The sequence below is a fragment of the Pelmatolapia mariae genome, linkage group LG12, assembly GCF_036321145.2.
Source record: "Pelmatolapia mariae isolate MD_Pm_ZW linkage group LG12, Pm_UMD_F_2, whole genome shotgun sequence".
Lineage (NCBI taxonomy): Eukaryota > Metazoa > Chordata > Actinopteri > Cichliformes > Cichlidae > Pelmatolapia > Pelmatolapia mariae.
In genome coordinates, this window is record NC_086237.1 from 12,071,505 (window position 1) to 12,093,909 (window position 22,405).

A 22,405-nucleotide genomic window follows, 5' to 3' on the forward strand; every position below is an offset into this window, starting at 1 on the left:
GAATACAGCCCATCTGCTGGAAAACATAAGTGACCGCTCTTGCCCGAGGTGCTGCGCGTAAACTGGCAGCTGACTACCAGCCATCCCTGTTGATAATTCACTACTGCCTGCAAGCCAGACAGCAGCTCCACAGATGCTCTAACTGGAATAAATGTGTAGACCTGACTGCACAGCTTCTCATCTAATCCATCATCACAAGCAAAAACCTACGAGAGATGAGAATGCTGGATAACAGATACAACACTTATTTAATATTATTCCACCTTGATGGTTATCAATACCCACCCTGTCTTGTGCTGCTGTCATGTTGATGTGATTGTTGATTTAGAGCTACATAAATTGTTGGATCCCATTCTAAATGTATCTACACTTAATTTAGCTTCAATCTCCATCACAGAAACAGCCATATACTAACAATACTATTTATAGCATTAGCCTTAACATTGCTGTTTTCGCCTTTCTTGATCCAAGTGCAACCAGCCAGCAATACATTGTGTATGAGCTACCTAGAGCGAGCTTTAACTGGGTCTGAGAAATCAGTTTCCACACACATAGTTTGGCCCTTAGAAGGCAGTCAACACATTCTCATCCCAGGGTGTCAACTACTTTGCTTGGGTTGTGGTTAGGGTTCAAAGTTGCCCTCTGTTGAAAAATGGCACTCTGTGTATTTAAATGTGACACCAAGGACTTCACAAAAATCCATACACACCATTCAGGCATAACAGTATTCCTAATATCCTGTTGGTTCTCCTTTTGCTGCCAAAACAGCCGTGACCCATCGAGAGATGGACTCAACTAAACTCTCGGAGAGTGTCTGGCACCAAGATGTTAGCAACAGATCATTTAAGTCCTGTAAGCTGTGAGGTGGAGGCTCCCATGGCTGCCCATGACCCTGTTGCTGGTTCCCCACTGTTCCTTCCTTGAACACCCGACAAGTGCTGCAGTTTTGGAGATGCTCTGACTGAGTCGTCTAGCCATCATAATTTAACCCTTGTCAAACTTTATAAAATAAAACTCGATAAAATGTTCACTTTCCCCCTGATATATCCCACCTACTAACAGGCGCCATGATGAAGAGTTAATCAGTGTTCTTCACTTCACCTGTCAGCAGTCATAATGGTATGCCTGACATTGTGTATGACAAGTGGGGAGTAACAGATCCATCTTATTATTACAAAAAACCTGCAGTCATGGCACAGCCGTTATACACCACCAGCATCAACAAAAGAACAGTGTTTGTCTCCCAGGGAGGGAGAGCAGACTTGGTCTTTTTGCTACCATCGCAGGACATGTACAAGGTTAAAGATGAGGACAGAAGCAGTAAAAATATAAATGAGGGAGAAAAAAAGCCAACAGGATACGGTAACACCCCAACCCAGTACTCACAGTCCACTGTCCAGCGCTGAGGTTTTGCAGAGCCCCAGCAGCTGCCTCTAGGGTGTTATAGTTCTGGCTCTCCGTCAGCAGAGAGAGGTAGAGCCTCACCACCTCTGGCTGATACAGCAGCTCAAAGCCTGCAGGGAAATACAGAGAAACAAACACACTGGTTAGAATCTGTAGCCAGAAAGATAGGCTAGTTAGGCTGTGTGAAGGTGCTGAGGTCTATCTCTGTCTGTAAGAAATGTACTTTGGCGCAGCAAAACAGGAAAAGACGCTTGGGTTTGCCATAATGCACAACACCTCTGGTGATAGCACACAACCTTGACAGACACCACAAAATGTGGACCGCAGTTCTTTCTGCAAACTTTCGAAAATGTTCCTGAGGACAAAACTATGCAAAACAGTGTTAGGAGCTGAAACCCACTGTGTCTATGTGGTTTTAAACAGCCTACAACTCCTTTATGAAGAAAAGCTGGAGCAGCGCCTAGTAAATTTCCACTTAGTAATACTAAAGAATTACCATTGAAAACACTTCAGAATTATAAATGAGGAGAACAGAAGAAGGAGAGGTTATTGATCCGACAGCCCTCACCAAACCCAGAGTATTTGAGAGGGAGGTTTATCTCGCTAGCACATAAGACATTCCAGCACAGTCAATCATTAGGCCTCCCTCTGATGGAAATGTAATTATATTATCAGCTATTAGACAGAGCAGGCACAGGGAGAGGCCGAGGTGTCGCATCGCATCAAATCAAATGTATTCATCCAAGGTTTTTCTGATTTTGCACTAACAAATGACTTACAGGGGACCAAAATGACACTTTTCTGATTCAGCGGGGTGAATAGACACACTGATCTGCTCATCTTACTGGAGGGGGCAGGCCACATAGAGAGGGAACACACCCAACAGATTTTGATGACTTGACCGAAACACTTCTTTCCAGTTTTGAAGAACCAGCTATATTCTGCAAAGGAAGCACTCCACCTCATCTAATCTAAACAAAGCTAGAACTAATGCAACAGTGTTTCAATACAGGGGGCGCAAACAGCTTTTACCCACGCAGGCTTTAACAGACTTCTGCAGCCCAGATCACAAGCTAACTGAAGCTTTAAAATCAGCTTTTACAGAAACACAGCTTCCTTCCTATCCTCAACAGGAGTGCACATGCAATTTTAAATCCTTCTTCTATCCCTCAAGGTCCGAATGAAAGGATATATAACCCGCTGCTTCTTCCCATGTGCTCTGAGGCCAGTAATTCCAAGGTTCGATTTGAAAGGCTCCGTATTATAGGAGCTGGGATGCACAGTAACCCCGTTTGATTAATGCGCGCAGGTTCACGAGGCTCTTGGTACATCCTTGAAATGTAGAAAAAGATTTCTTTCCTTTTCTAATGTGACTTGGGCCCACATATAAAATCAGCAGTCAAAACCCATAAAAAGGCATCTTACGGTAATGTACCCTTTTTTTATTGACTCACTTTTTTTAGTAGGAGACTAAAACTAGAGGAGAGTAACATTTTTGTGCTCAAGAAGTACAAGATAAACACATAAACTGACATTTGTGCTTCTAAATCCACATCTCACACTCATAATTTGCAGAGAGCAGAAGCCAGAGTGCTCTGACTGCCAGATTTCAAACACAGCAACATAGTAGTTAACACTCAAAAAGCGGGGTTTTCTTCCCCGAGACGCTTCCCCGTGAGATCACTCGTCCAGAGGGCGTGTGGGAGGAACTGCCAGACTGGGAGATCGCTACTGGAGGTGCTGCTCCAGAAGTTACTTTCAAAAATGAAGCAGAGTGAGGAGCAGACTACCCCCCGAGTTGTAATCACGTGCTAAAACATGAATCACTTTTTTTCTCAGGGGCTACGCAAGAAAGAGGGTGGGTGGGTGGGGATTACAAACCAGACACTCAGCAACATTCTTCACGCGCCTCATATTTCTGGGCCTACTGGGTGCACACTCAGCAAACTGGAACCTATCAAGCAGGCATTCTTGTTGACAGACATTTCATCTCCAAAGCAGATTCTCTTTACACAAAATGTCAGCCACGTTAAACCTTTGGAAGCTTTTTCTGCACTCCAAAACTGTGCATACTATGGCTCTTTCTTTTCCTGTAACATAATCTGCAAATCCACACTCCCTCCATCTTGAAATTCCTGGGGTTTTGGTCTGGCACCCAAGCGAAGAGACTTATGAAATTGGAGTTTTACAAATGAAAGACGTGCACAGTTCAACAAAGGAGATGAAAATGGAGGGGGAAATTCACTAAGCGTTTAAACTAAATCCTTTAGCCTTAGTGGAATTTTCTCACTGTTGAGATGTTAAGTATCTCTGCCAGACCCTTTTACTCAGCAGTTTTTGGAAAGGGCTTAATGTCAGCACCAAGTCCCCGAGGTCTTTACTAATTAGTGCAAGCCAGGTCAAGTTCTGTTGGCAACTGTACACTGAAGTGTTGTTGTTGTTGTTGTCATCAGTCATCTCCTGCTTGCCTTTTGGCCCGCTGTTGTCAGTTTGTTAGGCAGAATTACAGTTTGGACACCGAGATGAGCTGTCAGTGTGACGTGACCTTGGCTCAGGGCAACCCACAGCCCTATATTCTGTGACAGACTGCAAACACGGTGAGATTACTTGAATATGATGGATTCAATCCTGAGGTGTAGCATGGAGAGCATGCAAATCGACTTCTGAGTTTCCCCATTTTTCAACTATATAGCTAACTAAAGTTAAGCACTAGCACTTTATACTTCTCTTGCTAGTACAGAGAGGTATCAAAACCTTTTAGCAAAGCAGATTAAATGCAAGATCATGTAAATACAAGCCAAAGTCCGGTATTTAAATGTTAAACATATGCTAGCACAATGTACTTTAATCTGCGATAATCTCCAAAAATGTGTGTGTTGATTTTTTTGGCAAACTGATAATGGAACGAAAAAGTTCCTCTAAGCTGTAATTTTAGTTTTTGCTTCTTTCTGTTTGTTTTTCTTTATTGTTGTTTTTACAGCCTACAATTTTACTGCAATTTCACAACACTCATCGGTGCTGTTTCCAATAGTCTGTTTGTAGCAGACTGCAGCCTCTCAGGAAGAACAATAAATCTAAAGGGACGTTCCAAAAAACTGTACTTCCTCTAAAGGCCAACTGAGGCCAGCTCCAAAAGCTAGTAGATCCCCGTAGACTGCCCTGTTCATATACCCCACCTCAGTGTGCTTACAGCCTAGTACTAACAATGCTTTTGGTAGCCATAGCCATTTTCCCCCTTCATAACAAATGTAACTAAACTTAGCAGCATCTACCAGGCCTCACTAATTAGTTACTTAACTGGACCTCTTAGCACCCTGCATGATAATGTTGCCTTCTGGAGTATCTGACAAATAGCGCAAGGTGTGAGGTGCAGCTTTCAAGTCAATGATGAGACCAGAGGGTGAAAGAAAACATTTACTTTGCACAAGGATGGAAGTGAATGTAGGTCAACATTTGGACTAACATTTGACATCTTACTAGTCGTAATTTTATCTGTTATACCAGGGGTGTCAAACATAAGACCCAGGGGCCTGAATCAGCCCAGTAAAGAACTGATACAAAACTGATACATACTGTTGAAATTACAATACGTTGTTGTTACATAAAGATATCTCAGGGATTAAATGTGTAGTTAAACTTCTTTTCACTGACAGAAAAGAGAGTTTCACTGGTCCAGCCCACTTAAGATAAAATGAGTTTGACTTCCCTGCTTTACACCACACAAAAGACTCCCGCTGAGCTCTGCTCTGAAGTCAGTGCATGCAAACACACAAAGACTGCCACAAACAAACACAGAATGGCACAGTCAGTAACAAGCTCGTCCCTAAATCAGGTGAGAGGGGAGGAGAGGCGAGTTACTTTTCCAAGTAGACGACGATGGCGACAACTCCTGCAATCGAGGTGGAGCTCAATTATCACTGGAGAGAGGGGGCTCTGTGGGGCCGCGGTGCATGAAAACTGGGTTAGAAATGAAGTTAAGTTGAAGTGATTGAGTGACGCTCGGTGCAGAGCTATAGCATTAATTCAGTTCAAGTGCTCACACTATTATCTTCGCAGGCTGTGACAGGCCGGTAAATGATAATGGATTAACTGATGAGCAAGGTAGCAACGCACACACGAATCCACAAGCAAGCACATGTATGTGAGCATAATGAAGGCGCTTCTCTCCGATTCACACACTCATCGACTCGGTTCTCCAGAGCAATTTGCCTTGCTCTCAGACAGTTTGCTGCATTCAGGCAGAACTCGATACATACCTCTTTAAACAGCTCCATACACGCACACAAACACATCAAGCCCTTGTGATGAAAGCGATGTTCATCGACCAACCCCGACTAGATCAAGAACACGGTCTCCTTCTGCATCCTGCAAGCACTCTATTTATTCACTGCTCCATTTCCAATACACTAGGAGAACGCAACACTTCCATCTGAACAGGAAGGACATGATGCCCCATCACGTTTTACAACTCATAGGAGAGAGTCAGAGGGGGATAAAGAGAGTGGCAGGCAGAAAAATAGAAAACAGCAAGAAAAAAGAAAGCATCTCTTATAACATACTGAAGTAATTTTCACATAACAGCTTTTTCCTGTTACTCTCATTGTAAAACAGCTCCGATTGAGCATCAGAGAAACATGAGGATGTGGAAGGCAAAGTAAAAAAAAGGTCCGGAGAAATAGCTCATAATGCTAGACTGACCACAGGATGACCTTCTCTTCCCGGATAAATAAATCAGACCACCGCAGTGGGGAAGCCTCAAGTCGTCGAGTCTCCACTCTGATACGCGTTTAACCCTGCCAGTCCTCTTTATATTTATACCTCCTTATATAAGTACAAGCAGGCACATGGGAGAGTGCTACAGTGCTAATGAAGACTTCCGCAGGGCAGAGCCATAGCACGGCGACAGCTAAAACAGCACATCATTAAAAGTGGTACGCCACCAACATAATAATGGTCACGACTCTCTCGAGTTCATTAAAAACTAAAAGGTAAACGGTGGAGCCGTGTAAACAAAACAAGGAAATTGGCAGGCTATGCAGAGGCAATTCCAGTCGTACAGCGTTTGAAAAATTACGCTTTGTTGTTATTGTTGTTGCTTGGAGGAGCACCAGATGGATGGAGTTTACACACTGTGTCAGTTTTTCAAAACATGATTGATAGTAAGAATTAGACTGGCCGGAATTTATGCAATTTATCTGTCAATTACAGGAGGCCTGCTTTAACCTCCTAGGACCTGGCGTCCACATATGTGGACATCACATTTTGGGTTATTTAGGCCAAAATACTCAATTTTGCTCTACAAGGGCCTGATATCCACTTACGAGGACATTATACTGCTACTGTTCTATTTAAATTTTAAATGAATATCCTCATATGTGGCTCTCATTTTTCTTAGAAACAAAAATCAGGTAAAAAAAAAAAAATCTGGTAATTCCCAATCAGCCAAATATCAAAGAGAAATTAAAAATGCATGGCGTGGAAGAGTTCGGGTCTTAGGAGGTTAAAGGTGGTCAGTGGGCCCATGTTTCTGATCGCACAGAGAAGCTGCTGTAGCAAAAATTCGATTGTTGTCACCTCCTTCCCCAATCCTCATCATATTACTGCAGGAGATCTGCTCGACAAAGATCAGACCTTTGATAGAGAGGTGTTGCCTGATGCTGCACAAGGTAGCAAAGTGACCATGCTGACATCTATCCAGTCCAAAGTAGGAGGAGCAACAATTAAGGTGTCTTAAATTGCTGGGCTCAACTGCGATGTCCTACAAACTAGAAATATGTCTACTTGGTAGGAATGGATGGCAGTATCTGTGGGGACTAATACAGTAGATGCTTCCTTTCCAGTGAAGGTGAAATATTACATGGACGTGTAGTGAATGTTAGAAAAGTGGAAATCTCATTTGTATGCTCAAGATGCATCTTAATGTCAGGTGTGAATGTAATTAGGCACCGATATGAGATGCATGTAAATGCAGCGTATAAATCGCACAAAAGTACATGCAATCGACTGTTGTGGCAAACCACAGTGAAAATCAGCTCCTCCACGTAGGTCACACTGAAAACAAACAATCTTTTGCTAAATCAATTTGACCCATGTCTGGTTCAGCTGATTCAAAACACACTAGTGTACTCATCCTAAGCCAGAGGGAAAACATGTGATGTAGGATCACATTCCCTCCCGGCAGACCTGAAGCAGAGAGGCGCCAAAACAGAGCACGCTGATGGTCTGCCACGGCAGTTCACCCTCCAGTCACCCCTTCAGACTGACAGGGTCCAGGAGTCAAAGCATCATTTTCTCCTCTCATAGCCAGTTGGCTCACGCTGCAGATTGGCATCTCTGCGGGCAGTACACATTAGCATACCCACATGGTGGTTGGCCTTAGTTTGTTGGATGATGACAAAGAAAGCAGAAGGTGGCAACTGGCCCATCTTTTGGACAGCTACCCATCAGTTTTGGAGCAAAAAGATATACTGGCATGATGATGTGGATGAAGAGAAGGGGAGGGGGAGCTGGTGAAAGAGTGGACCACAGGAGAAAACATATAGCTAAAGGCACAAGGCAAATGTGTAGACCTCTTTGTCACTCCCTTCCTCTGGCTGCAGTGTGCCATTTCACTGCAGGGGGTTCTGTTCCACCAAGACCAAGAGTTTGGTCCATGAAAGCTTGTTTCCTACCATTTAGCACAAAAGCACTCTTTGCAGCAAGCTGTTTCTGCAGTCACAAGAGAGTATCCAGTCTTCCTGGTGCTGACAGGCCAGCAGAGTCCTGCTGCGGGCTTTTTGTCCAAAGAGGACACATCATCACCGGTAGCGAAAACCTGCAGATGAACTGACACCAACTGTCCAGAATGTCCAAGTACTCTTTTAACTAAGGCCAGCAGAAACGCTCCATATCTCTGGTTTCAGCCACTGAACTTTGGACACAGACACAAAGCCGATGGACTTCTCACTACTGAGCCACAGTTGTATTAGGTTTTCTATGGCTTACTCAAGAATGTGCCTCGCAGCTATCTGGCCTCTCAGTGGATCGACAGCGGTAATGCAATGGCTGTTTGTTTCCAATGTCCCTCCTGCTAATGCAATAGTGTTTTAAGCCCTCAGGTGGAGGTGTTAGTTTATATTAGAGTTTCTGTCGGTTGGAGATGTTATTTCCCTTTAGATGAAAAACATATTGGTGAAACTTGTCACTTTCCAAGTTGCACAGAGTATGAATCAGCCTTTCATAACAAGTTCCTATTGAACAAATGGCTTTCAAAATTAGTATCGAACAATGTTTAGACACAGTTGTCAGATACTACACAGAAACATGAGGTAGTTAGAGATACAACTAGGTTTGGATACTTGACGCCTTGTAAAAGTTTAACGTTATGTACCTAGATGCTCTTATTTGGAAATAATAACACAATGGGCTACAATGGGATACATTCCATTTTCTATTAATTATGACAAATGTGAATACATGGCTGTAACAAACCATTTCAAAGTCCAGAATTGAATGTAGGCTCTAATAGTAATATCAAAAGAATTAGGTTCTATATTAGAACTTGTTTTCTGTAATTAGTGCCACATTACTGCTTAAATATTGAATCATTGTGTCATGTTCACATTAATGTTAGAAACTACAACAATGAACACGCTGCAGACACATATAGCTCATGTCAAACTCCATTCTTAATATCTTAAATAGGGTTAATTAATGTGGTACTCTTGCACAGAAGCCATACAAGTTTTATTTAGATGACTGATGTTTCAATTAAGTTCTTAAATTAGCCTTGTTTTTAGAAAAAAATTGATTGCGTTTTGAGAGCAGGTAATTTGTTAGTTTGGCACTGCTTTTTATGTTTTGGGTTTAAATTAGAGAACAGTAAGACTGCAGGAATATTCAATAAAGACGTACAGTAATACCTAGGGTTGGATGCAGAATCATGTGACAGAAACTGACAATTCAGAGCAGTTACATTTCTTTCAAGGTTTTCTCATGTAAATAAATATGAGAACTGACTATTGTACTGTAACTGTACAGTATATACAAGACAGAAAATAATGAAAAAGCAGAATGGGTTCCTTTGAAACATGTCAGAGTTTGTCACTGCTGCTTTCAATTCCCAGGTAATGTTAACACATTTCTGGTGCCTGTCGTGCCGGTCAGCACCGTCGCCCATAAAAATCTGCTGTGGAGTATGACAAGCTACCAGCTGCATCCCGCAGATGCATGTGTTGACTGTGCCATTACATTGGCTACAAATCGGGAAAAAAATTGATACAGAGAAGTGTGCTGTTGAGCACATTTGTTTTCTATCCCTGCGTCTCCTTCCTGTTTCTCTGCTTGCTTTCTTCCACCCTCTTTCAGTCTCCTCTCACCACCTGTCAAATCTGCGCCACAGAAACAAAATGTAGCACACGAGCCAAAACTGCTTTAAGCTACTGATGCAGACAATATGTAGAAATGAAAAAGTACACGATGATGGGACAAAAGTTGCCATGGAAACCACCTCTCCATCGCCACTAACAAATCGGCTTATTCAAGGTTCACTGGAGACAGTTGGGCCAGAAACGGCAAAACAAAAATGAACATGCTGCATTTCAGTGCGCATGGAGCATAACGCAGCATTTAGGCGATGCATAGTATTCTGAGGTAATGTGCTCAAGGCAGGAATTAGAAAGGCAAACTGGACACCATAGCTTGGAGTAGTTTGTTAATCGGGATCCTTCTCATACTTACCTAATTCCCATAATTCCACAGCCACTGGCTAAAAATGCTGACCTGAGAGCTGTAATTAGTGGCTAAGCCCTGCACGCGCCTCGTGTAAGTTTATGTTTTGCAAAAATAGCGTCAGATGATCAAGTGTTTCAGAGTGGAGGGGCGTGTGTGTGTGCGCGTGTATTTCTGAGAGTGGAGTGCATATCAGCATCACCTTGAGTGCCTGCTTTCTTTACTCAGTCAAGTCACGTCCTCACCCAGACACAAACGAAACCAAAAACTCAGGCAAGAGGCTGCCAGAGAGGAAGAGATAGAGGGCAAGAAATTGGTAAAGAGAGGAAGAAATAAAGGTAAAGAGAGCGAGGAGTCCAGGTCCCACAGAGAAAACGTGTGTGTATGTATGTGTTTGTGTGCGAACGGCAACATTTCCCATTTCTTATTTGGCAGTTTAAGTTGCTCACCTGCGCCTGAAAGTCTGAAATATAAGTTGTCAGGGCGATGTCGTGCTTTCACCGCAAATTCCACCTTACAGTCAATTCCCGACGCACTACACCTCTCCACATCTGACAGATATTTCACAAGGAAATTGCGTAGCAACAGAAGCTCAGGAGAAGTGAGGAGAGAAGGAAGAAAAGGGAAGAAGGGGAGAACAGTGGGAATGTGCAGAAGAGAGACTAAGCGGGGATTGGGTGGGTAGGAAAGGGAGCAAGGAGGAAAAGAAAACAGATGCTGGGAGAAGGGAGAGGAATGGGGAAAAAAGGCACAACAAAGCAGGTGAACAGGGACTGAGGAGGGAAGGAATAATATAGTGGGTGAGGTAGAGGAAAGGACAAACGTATAAGGAGCAAAGAGGAGAAGGTTGGATCAAGCAAAAAATCGTGACTGAGTGGAGCTGAGCTATGAATGTTGCATGGTGAATGGGACAGCTGTCTGGCAAATAGTCCACAGAGATGCATGGATCGTTTCAGGGCATCAAGATGAGAAGAGGGGGGGGGGCATTTACAATCTACAATAAGAAAAACTGATGCACTGCAGCACTAGCTAAATGATGTGCTCTGCAGTTTGGGGTGGGAGTTTGGAGTTTGGGTGTCCAGCCTTCGGGAATAAGCCTAGATAATCCTGTCGACTGCTGGTGTGTGTGTGTGTGTGTGTGTGTGTGTGTGTGTGTGTGTGTGTGTGTTTGAGAAGAGTGTGGGGGGGTTAATAGAGATATGGCAGTGACTTGAACGAGGACTGAAGACAAAGGCCGAGAACTAAAGAAGATGGACTCAGGGGTGTGTGTGTGTGTGTGGGCTGTGAGGGCCTGAGCCCGCAGTCCAGATGAAGGAAAGTAATAAGGCTTAAACACACACACACACACACACACACACACACACACACACACACTAGAGGTGTGGCTATCTTTGTTGCTTGAAAGCTGCCGATAACAGCGGCTAATATTTGATGCCAATACATACAGCATGCGGATCATTTTCATTCAACTTACAAACATTTGATGCCCCTTCCAGCTCTATGTTTTTATTCTTGGACAGAGGAGCAGAACTGCATGATTCACAGTTCAAAAAGACTCATTTGTGCAAAACCCTCAGCTCATTTTTAGAGCCTGACCAGTATAGGATTTTAAGACCAGTATCGACACCAGTGTTGGTGATTTAATGAAATAAATTTAATGAGAACATGAAACATAAATATTTGTTATGTGTAGTTATGAGTCCTTACTAAGATAGCATGACAACACTTTTTAAAAATAATCATGTTTCACTGTCATTGTCTCTGGCTAATATTGGCTGACACTCATTTTTAGCTACCATTGCTTTCTAACTTTCCTCTGATTGGCTGCTTCTTAAAAATAAAAGACGGATGGGGCTGCTTTCCTCACGACCAGGGCCATGTGCCTGAGATGACCATGTAACGCATATCTATTCTCAATGGCATCACGCAGAGCCAAGAGTAGAAAAACTGCTTCATTGTAGAGGGATCGCTTTACAATAGAGCAGAGTTTGTAATGCATGATGATGGCTGTGATGGTGTTTGGTGGTGGAGGGATTTCCACTCTAGGTTAGTGTCAGCAGTCATCTCTCATTTAGCGCTCCTTTCAGCTTCACCCAAGCACAGATGATGCTGTGGTCAATTTTCTTAGCTAATATATTCTCTCCCGAAACACCCTGATAACACCACCTTTATTAGTTAACATCACCTTATGCTCAAGTGTGAGGTGCATTGTCCTTTGCAAGTGCATGCGTATCTTCGTGTGTGTGTGTGTGTGTGTATGTGTGTGAGTGAGAGAGAGAAAGATGGAGGGAGAGTTTGACAGTATATTTGTGTGTGTGTGTGTCAATAAGCAGTGCTGCTGTTTTTTCTCCCTTTTTGGACAGCTGTATGAATCAGGATTTGCGTGTGCTTATAAGAGTCAAATGAAAGGCAGTGAGGATGAGATGATTTACTCCCGTCGGCTTAAACGAGCCCATCACCAAATCACACGCGCATTAAAATCCAAAATGCTCCTGATTATAGACCAGTCAAACACACTGACTATGAATGTTAAGAAACCAAAAAGCATTTCAAGTTGCCCTCTACTCACTCAGTCTTCTCGCTTTATACAGAAATGGACACAACTTTTCCCTTATACTACCCTTTCTTCTTGTCTTCTCTTTTACGGCTGTTATGTCGGCCCAGAAACATTGCTAAAGCCCTGAGACCTTGACCCGTTCTATTCTTCTGTTTACTTGTTCGAAAGGAGAATACAAATTTTTATGCCGTGTTTGATGAAAGCGTCATTTAAATGCCACAATGTAATCTGAGACATAGAGCCGTCCTGACGCACGGCATAAGCCAGACTGCAAGTAAAACCTCATTGGAGGGACAGTTTGATTGGACGCCTGCCAGTGCCCATGACCCTCTCATTCAATTGTACACGAAGACAGCAGTCCTTAGGGTGCATTTAGGCGCTCCTGTTTACAACAGTCTGGATTGTTTACGGCCGATATTTAACAGGTAACAGGACAGTGGCAAATTCTGAAGGGAGGCGCTTTTTTTCTCTTCACTAAGCCTCTGTTGTAGCTCCAGCGAAGCCAGTCAGTACGCCATTAATCTGCTTTTAATTAGATTAAAGCGTCTCTCACAGAAACAGGAAGCAGCACTCTTGTGTCTCGAACAGGGCCAAACAAAGGCTCCAATTGGCAACTAAATCTCACAGTGCTTCCTCCTACTTTCCTGGAACCAATCTTGTCTCATAATTATCACTTTACTCCAACTGCTCAGGTTTGGGGAGATGTGGGAGGAGAATGACATGGTTAATCATCTGAAGAGCCTGATGTTGCCGGCTACTGTGAATTCCTGGCACTTTTTGGAGTTTCACAGAGCACAGTAGGAGGAGACAGAGGGCACTGAGGGTTTTTTTTTTCTTTTTTTGAATAGGAAACAAAGTTAGAGCTGTTATGTTAATGCACTGCTACTGAAGAAGTGCTGGGAATTAGAGATGCCCCACTGTCCTCTGCCAAACGCAGGTGGATAAATGCTGCCATGCATGAACACACACAAACACATAATAATCTTCAAGGACTTCACTCCACTAATGATGTGTAGCACAGTCACTCTCTATGAGCTCTCCTAGGAATAGCATTATTATGCAAACCTCTTTGTATTTCCAACAAAACACACGGTGGTCCCACTTACATAAACCTCTTGCTCCCCTCATTTGTTTTTCACTCCGTGCCTTATTATCACTCCTTTTCATCACTGAGTAGTTGAAGCGGGAGTCGCAGTAGCCAAAATGTCAGCTCGGAGCCGCTGGCTATTCTTATAATTAGTCCTTTTTCCTGTGTGTTTTATTAGCAGCAACAAAGGCAAAACTGGAAGACAGGGAGTGTCAAGTTAGCTGTAGGTAGCTGAGTGTGCTCAGCGGATGACACTCCAAACAGCTGGTGTGGCAGATAGGGAATCAGATTTAATCTCAGCAAGGTGGGAAGTGGGCGTGTGGAAAAAACATTAGCATCTGGGTAAGCTTTTATAATATTTCTTTTTTAATATGTTGGTATACAAGCAAATTATGGTACTACAATGGTAATTTCACTAAAAATTTAACTCTCAAACACCACAAACCTCTGGCTGATATGCTCTTCCACCATCACCAATCATGGCATTACAATATACCAGGTTATTTACAGATCCAGACAGTAGTTTTCAATGGTATTAAATGCTTTCTCATTAACTGATATAGTACTCATAAATATTGTATTTAGGCAATGTATTATAGCATAGCTCACACCAGTAGAGGGCAGTTTCTACAGGTGGAAAAAGCGGCTGAGCTCAGTGAGCTGTGAAAGATGGTGACAAAACAAAGGAACAAAAGCAACTTCTAAATAAGAAGGAATACATCTGCCCCTGTCTGGAAGTATTGTGGACTGACTTCTTCCAGCAAGAATCAGTGGAAGAAGGATGGGAAGGGATTTCTCCATTCCAAATCAATTACATTTAAATGTTATATTAGACTAGTTCTGCTACAGTCACACTCTGGAAAATACTCGTGGCACAACCAGAATTATTGCAAGCGTGGTTTGAAATGGCTACTCTGAACACAGAGGCCAACTACTTGCAATCAGTTGCCATTCTCACAGTCTCAGAGCCTGGTTCTGCTGGAGGTTTCTTCCTGTTAAAAGGGAGTTTTTCCTTCCCACTGTCACCAAAGTGCTTGCTCATAGGGGGTCATATGATTATTGGGTTTTTCTCTGTATGCATTATTGTAGGGTCTACCTTACAATATAAAGTGCCTTGAGGTGACTGTTGCTGTGATTTGGTGCTATATAAATAAAATTATATTGAACTGAAATAAAATTGAATTGAACTGGAAAGTGACTTTGGTGTGTCATTAAAATTAGCCAATCCTCAATCTCCCAAAAAATTTCAGTGTAGAAGAAGCTATTCATCAGTTAAGGTCTGGCACCTCTAACAGGTTCTGAGGATACAGGTTTTCATAGTCTTAAGACATTCTGCACCTCCACAGTTTTTTTGTATTTATCTTCTGCGCTAAGCTCGTTGACTTTAAGTTTAAGTGACTTTATGCACGTGCCTTATAAATGAAACTGCTGTTTCCATTGTCAGGGTGATAATAAAAAGCCAATAAGATGGAGTCTGTCTGGTATCAGTTTGGCTTAATGGGATGAAATTGCCAATTACATGCAATCTGTTTGTGAGAATACAACAATTAACTGCAACAAATTGGTGAAAATCACAAATCTGTTGGCATCTAAATACACAGAAAGTTCCATTAAACAAAAACAAACATTAACTACTCACTATTAGCCATTCCAGAACCTCAAAGAGAGAACCCTCATCGGATGTTGCACACTCAACCTGTGGGCAACCGGTTGATCACTACAACTACTTTCAGTCAGTCGCCGAAGGCAAAAACAGGATTACAATTAGCTTTCAAGTAGTGCTGGGCGATATGACGATATATATCGTGTGGACGATAGAAAAGTGTCTATCGTGCCATTTGTCTTCTATCGTTTATATCGTACTAACCCAAATTTTATAAATTATTACATAAAATATATAATTAACCCTTTACAACCGGTCGGAGCAGGCACACTCCGTTTTACCTAACTATTTTTAAATCCCTGTAGAACTGGAACCACGTAAGGTAGTGCAATATTTTTTTTTTGCATGTGAAACCGGAGGAGTTGTACTTACATCTTATGCCATTAGCTTGTCCAAGGTCACGGTTTCCTTCCACATATAACTTTGCAAAAATTGCATAAGAAGCACTTGCAGCAACAAAAACATAATATTCCAAACTTGCAGCAACAAAAAGATAATATTCCAGAAACACGCTTTGCCGACGTTCATAAGACTTCCTACGTTGGCATATACGTCAGCGCGAACTATCGCATGTCCGCCATTACCTGCCCGAAACCGGAAGTGACGTCATTTTCGCGAAAGGGCCTTATAAGCCTATGTTGGTGTTTTTAAAAGACATGTTTGACTTTATGCTTTTCTGTATTGTTTCTGGGATGCTTAGAACTCAAATTACACTGTTGGAAATGGTTTATTTTGATGCATTATAATATTTATTTTCATTTTTCCTGTAGTATATAAAAATTACTCAAAAATAAAACTATGAAGACACTCAAAATAAATTTCTCGTGGTTGGAAACTTTTGTATTTACAGTTTTGAGGGATACACCTCTTAAATTTTTTTTTAACTAGAAATATATGTAAAAAACAAAACAAAAACGATTTTCAATTTTTTTGTAGTTTATTGCACTACAAGTTTTTGCAATTTATGTAGTTACTATGGACTTAATGCATACATATTGTTAAAATTTGGGCTATAACGGTTGTATTGATATATGGAAACTTGAAATACTCCCACAAATGGCACTACAGCATGTAAAAACATAAAGATAGCTCTGGCGGACTTGGTTCTATGGTAGGTCTTAAAGGGTTAAATAGCCTGTGGCAAATATATTAGTGTTGTCTTCTCACTATACATGCTCTTAACTTTATGCAAGAAAAAATAAAGTATAAAAAAAATGATATTTTTCGCAAAGAAACTCCGTCTCGTGGTTTGCGAGCTGGTGCTGCTGTACGTGCACCCGGATTTGCGACATACTTTACGGTAACTCAAAACAAAGACTGCACCCTCGGCACTCGCTGTTTACAGACTGCGTACTTTCTAGATGACCACAGGTCAGGTCGTATATCGTGATATATATCGTTATCGTGATATAAAATAATTCATATCGTGATAAATATTTTTTCCATATCGCCCAGCACTACTTTCAAGTTACAAAGACACTCCTGTCCTTTTTGTAACTTTAGTGTAACAGGGGAATAAGTAATCTAAAAGTACAAAAACTGTGACTAAGTATGAAACTCTCCACCTTATTGTCACGGCCAAACCATCCTTGTTTCATGAAATGCCATTGTTCTTACTTACCAACTTGGTTTTCCAAATTCAAACATTGGTGTGGAGCCCGGGACAGAGACAGGTGGCTACATAACCTGATAGTTGTCAGATTGAAATAGTAAAGAAAACAAAACTGTTCAGCCAATAATACTTCATGGGAAAACTAGCACGGGGTAGGAAAGTGTAATTGTTTAGTCCACTAAAAGGACACAAACCCAAGCGTCTTTCAGACGGGCTTTTTCTCACTTAATGGAAATCATGGCAGGGTCTAATGATTGTGATATATGAAGCTGTTTGTTATTGTCTAAAATATAGTTCAGCTAACTTACTGGCAATTACACTGTTAACAAAAGCACGTGGGAAGGATACAATGTAACAAAAGCCCAAAGTTGGCATTGGTGTCATCTAATTTAGTGGTTGCAAGGATCACATAACACAATACAAAACTCCATAACCTCACGGGGAGAATCATGTCACTTTAATGTGCCATAGGGAAATACTTCCCAGCATATACTTTCACAGGGATGTTACCAACAGATATTACTTATCAAACCAGAAACAGGGGAAAGTTTCATACCTTTTAACATTAGGATACAATGTGTCTGATTTCTGTCTCAAATGCTTTTTGCCTGTGTTATAATATCTGTTTTGGGGTTTTGTTTGTTTGCATCCAATTTAGTTTTGCCTCATCTGACTGTTGTGACAGCAAAGGAACAGAAATATAAAACCGATCTGAGTCAATCGTCCTTTTCTTAGAGCAGGGTAGACCTTCCTCTGGACATGGCCGCATCCACTATAATAAGGACACACAACACATTGTGAATTTGGCACAAGGAAGGTGTAATGCCAAGAGAAATGCAACGACAGCGGCTAAAGAGAGACAGAGAGTGATACAAGGTGCCAGACAGTCTGGAACCAACACTGTGTGGAGTGGATGCTATGTGTCAAGACAGCCAAGAAGCTGAGGGTGAGAAAGTATGTGTGAATGTGCATCGGCCATGTGTCTGTGCAAGCATTATATGCTTATATGCATGCTTTGTTTGCCATCTGCATGTCTGGATTAGATGGTCGTGACGTAGCCATCATTATTAGAGGTCTCACCTGGCAGCAAAATGTAGCGCCAGGAGAGGAGATGGAGCAGGGTGGCAATTGGAACAAGCGAGTGGTGTGTTTTTGTGGTTAACAAAGGGGCAAGTGATTCACTGCAGTCAGGTGGTTGCGGGCTAGCATGAAGACAGCGAGGCTAGGAGTCAGTATTCGTTATGGAGGTGTTAAATTACAAAGGCATGAAAATAGAGAGCTTCTACTTGGTACCACTGCTCGGAATTTGGGAGATGGTGAGGTGTTTATTGCAGGCTAAACTTTTCCTCCTGACTGGAATTGTGTTTATCTGAAGTAGACTTGCCAGCAGGGTAATGACGCAAAGATTCCTTATTTTGAAAAATGGATCTGCTTTATCACATTTCCCTGCTGAAGCAGGATGTTCATCAAGCCTTTGGGCAAGTGGCTGTTTTTTTCCTTTTCCTCCACCACTTGAAGCCATAAAGAGAGATATAGCAGGGAGGATTAAAAGAATCAGATTCTTGCCACAGAGCCATTAAGTGAAATATTTCTCCTCCATGTGAGGTGACAACACCAGAGACAAACAATCAAAGTGTAGCTCTATTTTCTCTAACTCAATTGAGCCCCTGACTTTTCCGACATCAAGAGCTAAGACGCATCAGAGACAGAGATGACTCCGACAGCAAAACAGTCAGTGTTCATTACACTACAAATAGAGATCCCCAGTGGGTTGATATCAAAGTGGGTTACAGAATACAATAAATAACAGCTCGCACTAGTGTTGTTTGTCAATGCTAAGACCTCTCCGCAAATTAAATGCTTGGCTTGCTAGAAAAACAGAAAAACAAAACAACAACAACAAAAAAACAGTGATGCATGTTACACAGTTGTCGTCTTTGTAAACGCGGGTGTTTTCTCAACTGCTGGTTGAGAGACGAGGGTTGTGGGTTTGCGCGACGAGAGGAGTGCAATAAATCTCTCATGGATGGAGAGAGCACCAAAGTGGCAGAGAGCAAGACAAATGAGAATTAGTACTGGAGGTGGAAAGAGAAATGGAGAGCGCAAAAGGGCAGACATGGAAAGCGCTGAAGCTTTTCAAACCCAATGTCTTTATTGCTCCGTCACATTGCCCTTATTGTCAAGATATGACTAATTAGCTATACTTAAAGCAGTTTGGATCAAAAAGCTTCACTTGAAATTAGACACAGATTGCCAAAAAGATTCATCATGGTGGGAATTAGCACTAACACATCAAACACATTCACCAAGTTTCCAACCATTTCCTCATATGAAAACATACAAGTAGTGTAGCAGTAAAAGGGTATTAGGGTTTTAACTATTGATCATTTTTCTGCAGAAAGAATGATCTCTGACTTTTCATTAAGCGCCATGATTGCAGAGTTTCTGCCCTGGTGTTATTAGCCCAGGTCCGCTTGGGCTAAAACAGCTTGAAAAACCCACAAAGACACTTTAAAAAGGACGAAACAACAAAGCAAATGTTAGAGAGCTGATATCTGTCCACTTATCTCTACTAATTAGAGACTATAGGCTAGAAGGTTTTTGGGAACAGCATTAACTGCTTCTCATTGCTCTCTCGCTGTTATATATAAACACCTTGACATCTTTCTCTGTCTCACTTGTCACCCATGGTGAGTGCAGAGATGCACCTAAACCAAAGCTCTGTTGTTCCATGTGTGGCTCACAATTAGCGTTACAGAAGGGTAGTGGTGCTAAATTAATTGAGGGCAATGTTAAAATGCCCCGCTGCCAGTCAAACTGCTGGTGGAGACCCTGCTCGGGTCATATTTTTTTTAATTTAGTAGTATATGGCCAAGTGCATACAAAAGTAATGATATTTTCACTCACTTCAGTATATCAGTTTAATCTAATTAATATTTAATCATTAGCAGAGTGCCCACATTTTACAACTCTGTCTGCACTATAAAAACAGAGATGGTAAAAAGAAAGAATAATTAAGAGGCCTTCTCCAGCATTCACAAAACACTCCCTCTGAGGTAATTACATTAATAAACTCTTTAATAAGAGTTTAAGATTATTTGATGAACGGGTTAAAATCTGCAGTTCTTCTGATTAATTGCTCCTTCCATAATTCTTCTTCTACCCTATTGCAATCTGGAAATATTAAATATTTAGGTATTAATGTTTCTCCTAGGGTTGCATAATTAAATAAACTAAACTACATCGCACTTTTAAAGAAAATGGAAGATGATCTGGCTAGATGGAAGTCTCTATATTATTCATGGGAATCGTCGCTTCAATAAAAAATGCTGGTCTAAGGAGCTTGGAAATAAAGACGTGTGGACTTCTTTAAGTTTCTGGAAGACGTTTCACCTCTCATCCAACAAGCTTCTTCAGGTCTAAGAGCAATTGGCGGAGAGTCCTATTGGGAGTGTCTCAAAGGCTACGTCCACACTAGCCCAGATAGATTTGAAAACGGCGTTTTCGTCTGAAAACACTCCGCGTCCACACTAGCATTTTCAGTCGTTTTCACAGAGTTGTGCGTCCACATTGAAATGGCCGAAAACGCGTACGTTCCAGTACTGCGCATGCGTGAAACGCAAGAAGGTTCGGCCTGCGTCATTTCTGTCTTCTGTTTATTTACTTTCCGGCTCTTTGAAACATCGCGGCAAAATGTTGAGGAAAAGCACCGAGTTTTTTAAATGGACTGACAATGAGGTGGAGTTGTTGCTGCGAGTAACACAAAAGTACAAAGTGCAAAAAGTGAGTGAGAATTAAAGAATTTGAAGAAAAGCTATGTGACGCATGTACAGAATCTTTAATAGGGCTGTCAAAATTGAGAGCAAACAAAACAACTGCTGTATAATGCCCTCCGCTATCTTTGTTTAATTGGTCACATGACTGCATCACATGACTAAAATGCATCATCGTTTTCAAAAGTCTCAGTTTTCGCTGTCTACACTGCGACGCAAAAGCACCGTCTTCAAATGTATTCGTTTTCGAGAGTGTTTTCAAAACGCTGCGTTTTCCTTCAGGTAAAACACCGTCTCAGTGTGGACGGGAAGCCAAAACGGAGAGAAAACGATGCGTTTTCAAATGAAAACACATTAGTGTGGACGTAGCCAAAGAGGGTCATGGACCCCCTATTGTTCCTCTGCCTGATCACACGAGCCAAGGTGTGAAAACGGGTGTGGGTCATAGTCAGCCAAGGTTTGACACCTTTCCACACTCTATCATGTGACTTATTGAGAACAAATGACCCAAGATGTGAGTGGACGTTAAGGCGTCTGGGAAGGGATCTCAAATCTGGATTATAGATGGTAGACGGTTGGTGTCGTAAGCCCCGCCCTCTGTTCAAATATGGTCATTCACAGTGGACATAGATGGCTTCTTTCACTCCTCTTTCAAACCATCTGTCTTCTCTGTCCAAAATGTGAATATTGGCATTCTTGAAAGAGTGACCTTTGACCTTTAGATGCAGATGTACAGCCGAGTCTCGTCCCGTCGAGGTGGCTCTTCTATGTTGTGCCATGCATTTATGAAGTGGCTGTTTGGTCTCTCCAACGTAGAGGTCTGAGCACTCCTCGCTGCACTGCACAGCATATACTATGTTGCTAAGTTTGTGTTTGGGAGTTTCGTCTTTGGGATGAACCATTTTTTGTCTGAATGTATGGCTGGGTCTCAAAAACACTGGGATGTCGTGATTGGAGAAGACTCTCCTGAGTTTCTCTGAGGGGCTGATTGACCCTCTGGGGGTATTAGTGCTAGGACTTTAAGGTTTGGCTTGTTCTCTGACATGCACTGGCAAGTATGGGATCTTTGGGACTCCCCCCATGACTGCTGTAAGTACACAGTCTTCATCTTAAAGTGCCCATAATGACATTGAGTTTAAAGCTTTTCCATTCTGCAATCTGATCCCACTGATAATATATGCATTTGTGGTCGGAGGCATGTGCAAGAATGATTTTACTGCAGGCCACAAATAAAGTTATCTTAATTCACTTGGGGAAAAAAATCTTTTATCAGCTGAGCGAGCAGTTGGTCGATTTTTAAAGGCTGAAGCTTGTTTTGTTAATGTCTCAAGGTAACACGCTCTTAGTCCTGGTTTGGCTATGATCTGAACACTTGTACTCGTACACTTTGGATGCTCTGGCTCACTGAAAACACAAACACATCCTCAGCGGTGTGAGGCGCTTTCCACCCTCCTGCATCATGAGAGTACTCTGACAGTAAAGCATAAGAGCACAGATAAAGGGAAACATATGAAGACTGTACCAAATGTAAGGTCTAATTAATTAGATACAGTGTTTCTTCAAAGGAAAGCTAACAACTGTTTCTCTGTCCTTTCAATAT

At 41.9% G+C, this 22,405-nt stretch overlaps 1 protein-coding gene across 7 annotated transcripts in view; it reads right to left on the bottom strand.

Annotated features, from left to right (window-relative positions):
- Window positions 1–22,405, bottom strand: part of arvcfb (ARVCF delta catenin family member b) — a 256,754-nt gene that overhangs the window by 17,419 nt on the left and 216,930 nt on the right. For all 7 annotated transcript variants that reach the window (XM_063488912.1, XM_063488911.1, XM_063488910.1 and 4 more), the window contains one exon: window positions 1,387–1,514. In XM_063488912.1, coding sequence (XP_063344982.1) covers window positions 1,387–1,514 — 128 coding nt within the window. The remainder of the gene's footprint in view (window positions 1–1,386; window positions 1,515–22,405) is intronic.